Source organism: Populus euphratica, unplaced genomic scaffold (assembly GCF_000495115.2).
Source record: "Populus euphratica unplaced genomic scaffold, PopEup_1.0 scaffold1.1, whole genome shotgun sequence".
NCBI classification, from domain to species: Eukaryota; Viridiplantae; Streptophyta; class Magnoliopsida; order Malpighiales; family Salicaceae; genus Populus; species Populus euphratica.
The window spans coordinates 321,533-333,574 of NW_011499845.1; the positions used below are offsets into that span (position 1 = coordinate 321,533).

The 12,042-nt window shown below is 33.6% G+C and overlaps 2 protein-coding genes across 2 annotated transcripts; both read right to left on the reverse strand.

Moving 5' to 3' along the window:
- Positions 1-591: 591 nt before the first annotated feature.
- Positions 592-1,487, reverse strand: LOC105122011 (uncharacterized). The gene has a single exon (XM_011020940.1). It carries the CDS (start codon positions 1,297-1,299, stop codon positions 700-702), a length of 600 nt encoding a protein of 199 aa, XP_011019242.1. The 5' UTR covers positions 1,300-1,487; the 3' UTR covers positions 592-699.
- A 7,062-nt stretch (positions 1,488-8,549) lies between these two features.
- On the reverse strand, positions 8,550-11,393 carry LOC105122302 (ABC transporter G family member 6-like). Its single transcript, XM_011021381.1, has one exon. It carries the CDS (start codon positions 11,061-11,063, stop codon positions 8,775-8,777), a length of 2,289 nt encoding a protein of 762 aa, XP_011019683.1. The 5' UTR covers positions 11,064-11,393; the 3' UTR covers positions 8,550-8,774.
- Positions 11,394-12,042: the final 649 nt, after the last annotated feature.

A 12,042-nucleotide genomic window follows, 5' to 3' on the forward strand; every position in this document is an offset into this window, starting at 1 on the left:
AAGAGTATTTTTTCCACCAACAAGGCAACAACAAAGAAAATATAACCAAGATACTAGCTGGTCGAAGGTATGTACGCAACTCTTTGTTGCTTTTTGTTTGTTTGTTTTATGCACTGCAGTTTGTTAAGAAAAACCCTAGCGCAGATCATGCGCCTGATGTTAAACACTAGCTAAAACAACCTCTGCTATGCAAAATTTAGCTAGTGTTTAAACACTGAAATATTGCCGTGAACAAACTTAAATCTGATCGCCTGGTGTGTGATTGAAACTTGGGTTCTGACCTAATTCTTTGCTATTAGGATTAATAATTTGAAGGCCTTAAAATATGTCAAATGCTGGGTAATTTTTGCAGCATTTCTCCCGATCTTGCTTCTTTTTTTTTTTTTTTCAATTCCTCTTTTCATCCGATGAATCCGTAAATAGAGGAGATGCATTCCAGAAACGTAGAGGTCCACCATTTTCCATCCAGAACGTCTAGCATTCCAAATGAACGCGCCAAGAAATTTTTATCTGATGAAAATGTCTAAAATTTATTTCCATCAAGTCATATTTTTTTTTTAAAAAAAATCATAATTCATTGACCTCATCCAATGAAATACAAAAACTGGCGTAACCTAAACATGGCTTCAAAACAAACTAGTATTACAGAGAAGAAAAGGGTGTTAAAACATCATTTTTCTTTGCTAACAATTTACTCATTCATTCCTCACTAGGAGCAGAGTCAGGCCAGATGCTAACCTTCTCTTTCTCGTACTTAACATACAAAGCAGTCACCGCAGCTACAAAATAAATCTGAATCACCACAATTGCTGGAGTGTGATAATTAATTACACTTTTACCCGTTGCAAGCTCTACTAATAACAAAGCTGATAGCCCAAGAATTGCGATCCGCCCGTTTACCCTTTCACTGTACGGGCTAAACCCGAATTCCACTTTTAACCCATCAGAAACCGATTTCTTTAAAGGAACTGGAGGCAGGTACATTCCTGATCCTGACCCGGACCCAGATTTCCCTTTCTTTGCTTTCCGGAGCTCTGCTTTCTTGCCGGTCCCGCTTCTGTATCGGAGTCGGACCTGGGACAGGCGGCTCTCAAATTGGTCGTCGGATGCGGATCCGGGTTTCGACTCGGGCTCTTGGGTGGTGTCTCCTTTGTTGTCATCTGTGGTGGCGCTGGTGATGGTGGAGAGTTTGGGCGCGTGAGGTTTGATTGGGAACGCGGCATGTGGATAAGGGAAATGGGTTGCTGATATGGTTGTTGTTGAGAGTTGCAGAGAAGGAGAGGATGGTAGTGCAGCCATTGATAAATTTATGGTGGAAGTGTTACCTCTTAGCTTGTGTTGTTTTGTTTGGATAAGTCTGTCGCTTTCTTTTTTGTGGCGGGAGTAGTTCGTTAGTGAAAGGAGTAGCGAGAGTTGCTATCAGTACTTGGTTTATCGGTAGTGTTGTTGTAATGAAATTCTTTCTCGTGGTCATGTTATGTTATGGTACTACTTTCACAAATATATTTAAATGAACTTTACATTGAGTTTTTTTTTTTAATTGCCATAAATATTTAACTGTTTATTCATATCTTAATTAATTTCATAGCTTTTAAAATTAATAATTATATAAATTTTAAATAATTTAAGTTTGTATAACTCAAACTAATAATCTCTAAAAATCAAATCTAAAATTTAACTAATTGATATATGAATTACTTAAAGGTTTAACCTAATATATATATAACATGCCTAATTTGAGATTTAGAGGATTTTGTTTTTCATACCATTTGCAAGGAGGATTGAGCCAATATATTTGTATAGTTTTCTATACCTGCTGCATCTATGATAAGGTTGGAGAGCAGAGATTTCTGTAGCGTGAGGATTGGCAGGAGTGTTTGGGTTGGAGATATAATTAGGTTTTCTTTTGTGAAATTTATATGAAAAATATATATATATTTTGTTTTTATGAGATACTTTAAAATAATTACAACCTTGAAAAAAAAACACCACATCTTCAAACCAATCACAGCACCAATCCTGAACTATTATAACATTTGAACAAGGAGAGTGGATGTACAATGAATTAACCTACGTGCCACGCAGTTGTTGGTAATTGAGCCATCCTGGAACTTGTGACGGTAATTTGTTGTTGACAGCAATACTTTTATTGAGCTGTATCCTTTTATTCAATTGAGAAATCATATACAAACAGTCATTCATGAAGGCACTATATTACTTCTAATTACCTTTATTGCAATCCAATCAGCAACATTCCTGCACTCCTACTGACTACCTAACTGAAACTTCTAGCACAGCAGGCATGTCGAACTCTGAAGCAGAAGGGACCTGTCTGCGACGATCAAGGCAACCTCCCACCTCAACAAATCGTAAGAATCCTTGACGCAAGGCTGCATCTGATCATCCAATTGTTGTGTTGACAAAATATATGAATCAGATTTGACACTAACCGGGAAACAATAAGGTTCTAATAACTGAAATTATAGAGCCACACCGACCACCTCCAGCCTCTTGTTGAAGTTATTTGCCATGACACTGCCTACATTTATAATGGCCGTATTTTATAGGGATGTTAAGCAAAAAACAATGGCAGCAAAGAAGATCGATTTAAGTGAAACTTCGCCGATCACTCTTAAGATGTTATCATTACTTCAACTGATTTGAGTTTCATGAACCTCTACTTCATGAGTTAGTCATCAAAGGATTCAAAATATATACATAACATATGACAGTTAGCATGGATTTTATAACTTGTGAGACCCATCTATAAGAAGTTTACGACTTCCAAGATTTTTAATTAATTTCTCTTCCTTGAGAACAAGCTATCAAAGTGGATACTAAAAGCCAGATTAACATCTCCAATGTAATTATATTATTTTCTGATACAAAAAAATATGCTTTTAATACAGGATTCAACAAAAAGTTGATGACTTTAGCACACATACATGGGACCAATACATGGAAGAATTTAATTTCTAACAAACATGGATTTGATCAAGTTATACCTGCCTTTTTCAGTGCGAATATCAAAGGATCCTAATGGTTTTTCAGAGTTACATGTGTGATTTTTTTTATATTGTTTGACCATTCAAAGTTGAAGACTCTCCATAATTTTTCCTTAAAAAGCAAAAGCTATCAAGGCAAAGACACGAGGTTAGATTGTATCTCCAAGCTAATCACATGCTCTTTCGATACAAGTATATAATCGTAAGAACGAGAAAATAGCAACAAATCACGAATCATGAACAAAGCGACATTGGAGGGAAGAAAAACAATGCAATCGAGAGGTGCTCAGTCCCACATCGGGGAAATAAGAAGTAATATTGAGAGCCGCTCCTATAAAAAGAAATTGAAGCGAATCCGTCGGCTGTAGTCTTTCCTCTTGTGACTCTGTATTGTTGTTTCGTTCGTTTCCTTATTTGGATTAAGTGTTTCCTGGTAGACTGCAGCTAGGGTCCTGTTTGCGTAACCCAGCCGCGTATTTGCAAACCAAGGAATTTTGAAAATAAATAGATTATTTGTTATTATATTTTTAATTTTTATTATCACTATTAACATTAAAAAAAAAATGCCAAGGCATGATATATACCGGCGATGATTCATAAAATTTCTTATGCCCCCCCCCTTTTTTTATCAATCCACTCATCGTCTAATTAAAATGAAATAAAAATTCTATTAAAGTTTAGTAAATTATTAAACGAGACCTTGACGATGTAGCCCATTGAACAAAGTTTTTACCATACCCATAACTTTAATATTCCCCATGTATAATAAAAATAAACTCTTTAATTCACAATGCTTAGATTATCAAGTTAAAAATCAACAGAGTTCTAAATAAGTTTTTTTTATTCACATCACACCTTATGTATTCATGTTATTAATATATTTTATATGAACAATCAAAATCTTATAAATAAAAACGATTTAAAATTATTGTAATATAATATTATTTTAGTTGGAGAAATATTTTAATTTATACGATACCGAATGACAAAATAAACTACTTAAATCACTCTTGAATTATACAATACTATATTGGAAATTTATTTTAACCATATCAAGACTCAGAATCAAGAAATAATTATATTACATTGAAATTCATCAGCATATTAAATTGCTTTCTCAATTCATCTTTATAGGTTAATTTTTCACATTTTAGTTATTATTTTACTCTTTTTGACAAACATTGATAACACTACGGAAGATTTATTAAAAACTCTACTCGTAAAATTCATAATCATTTATCTATTTTTAATTTAGACTCAAGTCACATGAATTGTCAAAAAAAATAGTTAAAATAAAGAAGGCCTGAAAATCAATTGAAAAAATTTCAGTAATTAATATTTTTAATAGTTATATATATTTAAAAATCTGAAAGATAATTCAACTCATGTACCCAATATCTACTCAAGTTAAACATTAATCAAATTAATTTAATTATGATTTTAAAAATTTATGTAAAAATATTTAAGATAAAATAATATTTAATAAAAAAAATATAATTGATTTATTTATAAATAAGTTTAAATAATCCGTTAGAAATTGAAAAAAAAATATTACTAGTCGAATCACGTGTCAAAGAATAATAATTGATTTTAAAATGGGCGGGTCTAGGAGTCCCAAAATAAAGTGGATGGGCTTAGAACTAGGCTTGATGTTATTGGTTTGGCCTTCACATGTTTTAGCTTCCAAGAGATTATTGGGGGCTTGGGCCAGTCTTCGAACTTAAGCAATCATCACAACATCTAATTCATTGCACCAGTCAAATTAGCTTGGGAATATCCAAGACTCGCAATCGCTCTCAACATTTCTCGACTAAGTAAATAAATTTTTAACACTGGAAATATGAGTCGATTTGGAGAATATTCAAAGTTATCAAATTTCGAGGTGTCTATAAATATCTTTGTATCACTTTAAAGTTTAAACAGTAAACGAGCAAGCGTCTCCTTTCTTTGCAAGTAGTGAGTTAAATGCTAGGACCCAGCTCTTCCAGTTCTACTCGGTGACGTTCGTAGACTTACTTTTATCGCCAAAAAGCATGAAGGTAAGGGACGACTCCTCCAAAAGATCTTGTATTTGAGCTTTTCCTTTGTTGTAATAATAAAACAAAAAACTTACTTTTATTGACGTGGCAGGCATGCATGTCGGCTGGACCTTGAACAAGTGCCAGATTATTTTCCAGAATGTACACGACAGTCCATTAATTTGTATTCATATTCGTTTATATTAATTTACGTACAATAAAGGTATTTTCAATTTTCGTATAGGATGATAGACAAATAGCGAAGCTCAACGCACAAATGGGCATGGGCCATGTACAGTGATTTTCACATTTAATGCTCGCATGCATTAATTGATAATTCTTTAATCCTTATCGTCTGCCCTTTTCAAAGAAGTCCACTTCCTACGCCTGGAGGCCACCGTTAATGAATCGTGCCAAAAGATTCAGATGAGAGTTATGATTTACGGTGTCTTACCCATGATGATGCTAAAGCATCACTCCTCTTAGCAGGGCGGCCGTGTGAAAGCTTCCGATATTCCTTTGTCGGCTATACTGCCAAGTGTTTGGTTCAGGACATTATTAATACTTTTTTTTTCTAATAGTAATAGAATAGAATTAAATTAAAAGATCACTATTTTAAAAATTGGTACTGATATAACTTATTTTAATCTTTTTTAGTGTTTTTTTAATTCATTGTGTTTCTCCCTTTCTTAATGACTATATATTTCATTAAGAAATTAATCGTTTATTATAAAATAAAATATCACTATTAAAAAGATGGTGATCAAAGAAATAAAAAACTTACCATCTAAAAGAAAGGGCAAATAAACAAGAATCATACTAATTAATTAAACCAATTTAAAATACATTACTAATAAACCCTGGGAAAAAAATGCAGATGAGTGAAAGAGGAATTAAAGTGGGAGTCAATATTGGTTTTCTAGTTCCGATCGTAAGTTAGGCGACCAACCTCGCTAGAAAAATGACTCTGAGAGTCATATTTATTGTTCGACAGCTTGAGAGTCAAACCGGCGAGAAAAACTCTTTATGTAACCTGCCGCCCTGAAAACCTTCAGGCAGGCATCATCCACGTGAATAGGCAAAGACAGAGCAAACGTCCCATCTGGCATGCTTAGCTAAGTAAGCGTTCGGCCATTAAATGAGTACATGAGTATCTCTCTCTCTCTGATCACCATTTCAAAGATACACGCATCTGAACTATGGTTATTTTAGTATTTTCACGAGGTATGTTAGTTATAATTAATTTGTTTGAGGTATTTATGTTTATTAAATATTTTAATAAACAGTAAAATAATCAAAATACATTCAACAGAAGAAAAAAAGTGGTCTTGGATAAGAGAATTTAGATATTTTTATTTTTTCATGGAAGGTTACATATATACTTTAATACAAGATATTGAATTTATTATAGTTAAGCATATTTGAATCTTTTAGCCTCGATGTTTTTGTTAATTGTAAGTTTAATTGATAGTAATAATATAATAGTAATAATATAATTTAATATTAAAATAATAATTTTATGTTTAAAAAGATAATGATGTATATAGAACACGTGCCAATACACTAGAATCATTGCATGTTTTGGGCAGCCTGTGAGGCAGTTTTTTATGGTAGAAAATATGCTTTCATCATCTCACTTTATTTCTTATTATCTCCTTTTTTATTATAAGCAATGCAGTTTCTTCAAATGTCATTGATACATCACTAGTGACCTTTTTCTTCTTCTTCTTTCATTTCTTTTCCCTACCTTAGCAAACACACCATGATCCTTGTTGTTATTATTTTAAATTTAGACCTTTTAGTTTTAGTTACTACTTTTTAGTTATTTTTTATTTCATTGAAGTTTTATTTATTTTTAATTTAACTATTAACATTTAATTTGTATAAATAAAATATTTTGATTTGGTCTTTCTACTTTAAATTTTTTTTCTCTTCTCTCTTGTCAAAATTTTCATGGCTTTCAATTTAATCTTTCAAAAAAAAATGATGGTATTTTTTTTATGATAATAATGATTTCAACTTGGTCCCTTTTCTTTTGATTTTTTCTTGGTTTTTTTTTTTCAAAATTTTTATAGTTTTCAATTATATCCTTCAAAACAAGTTTATAGTTTTTATTTTTTTAACAACAATAACAATAATAATAGTCATGATAATATTAATAATAATGATGATGATAGTAATAAAAATGATAATAATTGTAGTGTTAGTTATAATAATAATAATAATAATAATAATAATAATAATAATAATATCATCAATGATGATAAAACAACAATAACAACAATATTATTAAATTAATAATGATGATATTATTATTAATAATAAAAAATTAACGATGATAACAACAACAACAATATAAAAGAGAGGAAGCAAAAGAAAAAGAAAAAGAAAATTTTATATTAAGAATACTAATAATAGTTGTTGTGATGATAGTAATAATAAAATTAAATATAGCAATAGCAATAATAATGATAATTATTGTGATAATGATTATTAAAATAATAATAATAATGTTACTGTAATTACTAATAATGATAATGTTACCGATTGATGTGGTAATAATAATGATAATGATAATGATAATGGCCATAATAATGATAGGAGCACTTATTGTATTATTTATTAATAAAAATAGTGATAATGATTTTCATTTTTATTTTTTGAATTTTTATTTTTTAAAATCCTTCCGTGTGATTAGATTTTTTTGCTTCAATTTCATATTTTAATATTTATTTTTTAAAAAGTTAAATTTTATGTTTTTTCTAAGTTTGATCCTTTAAGTTTAATTACTTGAATCACGGGTTTAAAACTTTATCATATTTTTTAAAAAAGATTTTATAATTTTATTTTTATTTTTATTTTTATTTTTAATCGGGTTATTATTCGACTCAGATGATTTTATAATTTTATTTTTATTTTTAATTTAGTTATTATTCAACTAAGATAATTTAGACTGCAAATTTAACAAAATGTTATTAACATTTTTATATATTAGCTATAAATTTATTTTTTTCTATTTTTAGTACATAAATATTATTTTCTGTTTAAAATGATCATTGAGCTTCAGAGCGAAGCGCGGACATGAAAACTAGTTAAAAAGAAATGGCGTCCACGACTTATTAATTTTAAAAATCAATGAGAAAACGTCTTTAAATCAAATATAAGGTAACTTAATTAATTTTAATAAACTCTCAAGTACTCTAGTATTACTTCATACCCTTAAATATATTTTGGTGGTTCATTTATACCTTCACAACTATTTCACTGAGACTGGGGACAGTAGCTACCAAATTTCATACCATTGATCTCCACTCTTTATTCTTTTGTTTTTTTTTTTTATAATAATCGAGTGCGATCTCTACTCCATGCAAGATGTATATATATACGTATAAGATTTAAGAAATGGCTATATGTTTAAGTTTCTAGCAATCACGCCCGTATGTACAGCATGTTGGGTACTTGTCTTTCCTTCTAACAGCATCTTAATTACTAGCGCTAGAAATAATAATTAAGACTTGTGGAAAGAAGCCATTGCCCATAGAATTATGAAAAGTACTGAATTAAAGAATTGAATACAAAAGGAGCTGTTTTTTTTTTTTTTACAATTATTATCTAAACGAACATTATTGAGCCGTTTAACACCAGATCAAGCCTGAAACTCAACTAAAGCCAACGGTAAAGTAATTCCAACACAGTATATCATCCTCCCGCCAAACAAACCACCGACCGACCATCTAATTTATTACCCTCATCAGCTCCTCTTGTTCTTGCTCCCCAGCAACAAAGAGACGTAAAAGAGAATCCTAAACAAGAACCCCCAAGCCACAGTGACCCACAGGCAATTCCACTTGCTCAAATCTGTAATCCCTTGTTGCTGCAATACGTCTGCCCCCGTAGTCAAGCATGTGGAGCTAGTGATCTCCATCCCCAGTGTATTGCTCATGGATTCGAGCAATTTGAGTTTCAATGATGTGGGTACTTCCCCGAGTGGACTTTGGTCGAAAATCTGGACACCCCTTACGAAACACTTGGTTGGATCTTGAAACTCGTTTTGCAAAACAGCTTCATAAGGGTATTTCACCAGCGATAAGTAGTGAAACCATATCCAGCAAGAAGGGATTCGATCACGATTGATAAAGAACCCACTAAAAAGGAGGAAATATGCCAAAATAGCCACAACTATGGTATAACCAAGCATGACATGAGGCACCACACCAGATAGAAATGTCACAAACGAACTCCCGGCCCAAAATGAAGCGAAGATTATCAAGAAGTAAAACAAGAAACCTGAAAGACCACCATCTAGCCCAACAGCCCAAAACGTTGTCGCAGCAAACGCAAATGACAAGAAAATCAACGATGGCAGCACAACAAGTCCATGAGATAACACATAAGATGATCTTCTATAAGCATTATAAGCCGTTTCTCTCATGAAAATATACCTTTCTTGAAGAAAAACGGGAAGGGCTTCAGCGCAAGTGTAGAAAGTTGTTGACATGGCAAAAGCGAAAAACCCTAATCGCTCCCGCACTCCTTTGGGTGAACTATCAAGCTGCCAAAACACTGTAGCTAAAATAAACCCAGTAACCATGACAGCTCCCAATCGGATCCCAAACAATTCCGGAACCCTTCTTGAATTCATAAACGATCTCTTTGACAACACTGCCATTTCCTTCCAAACCGGATTTGCAAATGCTGGCACCATTGAATTGGGACTTATAGCATCATTATTAGTAGCACCAGACACCAACTTCCCTTTTGAAATGGCAGCACTGATAGCTTCTTTAAGTGACAAACCATCCCCGTCGGGTTCACCCCTTCCATTTCTTGAAAGCTTCAAATTATGCCATGATTTGTTAAACTCCACCAAACTCTTAGTCCCTCCCGGTGACCCTTCAAGTTCTCTAATCAAATCCAAGGCATACTCTGTCCGGTTCTCGCCGTCCGGTATCGGATGCCCAAAGTCCGAGAAATAAACCGGTAAACTCATCGGTGAACCACTATAAACAGTTTGTCCACGCGACAACAATATCAACCGGTCTAATAACCCAAGAATTCGATAACTTGGCTGGTGCACTGACATAATCACAATACTTCCGCTCTGTGCTATCCTTTGCAAAACTTTCACAACCATGAACGCACTTGTTGAATCCAAACCGGACGTGGGCTCGTCAAGAAAAAGAATAATCGGATCGTGAATTATATCAATCCCAATCGATACACGACGTCGTTCACCTCCACTTACACCTCTATGCCCTTCATCACCAATTACGGTTTTTGCCGCGTTTTTAAGCCCTAATTGTTCAATTAAGGCTTGCACGCGCAACCGCTTTTTGGATTTTGACAAACTCCTCGGCAACCGAAACTCAGCCGCAAACATTAGAGTTTCTTCCACTGTTAGCATTGGAAATAGCAAATCGTCTTGCATGACGTAAGCTGATATCACCTTCAACATTCTAGACTCCAAAACTTCGCCGTTTAGCGTCTTTGTGCCTTTCAAGCTTCCTTTTGCGATTCGGTTCGCAAGTGCGTCAATGAGTGTTGACTTTCCGGATCCACTCGCGCCGAGAACGGCCAGAATCTCGCCATCACGTGCCTCGCCTGAGATGTCGTTCAAGAGAGTCTTAGTGGTGGTGAAGAGGCTTTCACCTCCGACTGGATCGCTATCTGTGGTAGCGCAGGGGCGGTGGATATTCCGGCTGGGGAGAATTGACCGAAGTCTAAACTTCCGGCGAACCTTGACGCTGTAAGTGAGGTTGTTGAACGAAAGAACAAATGGTATCGATCGCGGAACCTCAAGATTCGTGCTTCCAAGCTCGAGCACTTGGTGCACCGGGGTCTCGCTGCCATTTCCGGTGGCTTCACGGATGACGTCACCGACGTTTTTTAGTAACTGACCCAGCGTTGGAGACGTTGCGGTGGAGGAGAAAGGTGGCTGGGGGTGGTGATTAGTGAAATCAATGGAGATTGATTGGGTGTAAGATGGCGTCGTACCAGAATCTCGACTAGGTGAGTAATCTTCTGCTACAACGCGTGACATTTTGATTTTAGCAGCTAGAGAAGTGATTTTAAAGATTCTTAAAGAAAGTGAGGATAACGGTGTGGAGGATGGTGAGGTTGAGGTTGCATGCGTTACGCTGGTTTAGAGGTAGCGGCGGTTAAAAGAGAGGAGACGTGATTAATGTGGTGGTGGTGGTGGTGGTGGTGGAGGTGGTGTTCGGTTGGGGGGTTTTAGAAGCAAAGAGGAGAGATTTTGTTTCCAGTTCGTTGTATTTTGTTTTTCCAGTTCTGTGGTTTCTATATATAGCGATTTGAACTTTACTGCAATAGAGAGACTGTGTGGAGAAGTACTGTGTTAATTTAAGTTTAGATGTTTAATTAATTTTTAATTGTTTTTTTTTCTTTTTTCTTTTTTCATCGGGGGAAGGGGTGGGAGAAAGGTGACCTAAATCTCCTAAATCTGCCGTCCATCCGTTGTCTTTTCTTTGGGAGAGTAAGATATGACACGTGGGTGGTTTTGGTTGGTGAGAGTTGAAACGTGACAAAATGGTTTTGTTACAGGTATTTGTATCTAGGGTTTAATTAAAGTAGGTCGGATGTTGATCTACTGTATGCGTGAAACTGGGTTTCAGTCCAAGTACACAGCTAAAACTTAGAGGTGAGTGATTCGGTTTGGATTAAAAAAATTTAATCAAATTGATTTTTTTTTTAAATCTAAACAAATTGAATAACTGAACCAAATTGATAGGTTTATTATATTTTAAAAAATCAAATAAGTTTGGTTTATTTTTAAATCAAGGATCTTTTAATTAAATTATATTTAATAGATTTTGATTTAACGAGCTTTAAATTTATGAAAAGTCTTTAATTTTTAATATCTTTTTATTTGAATCAGTTTGGTTTTATAAACAAGATTTATTTTAAAAATAATTTAACCAAAATTATAAAAAAAATCAAAAAACCATTCAATCCAAGTGATTTTTTATAAATGTTTTTAGATAATTCCATTGATTTTGGTT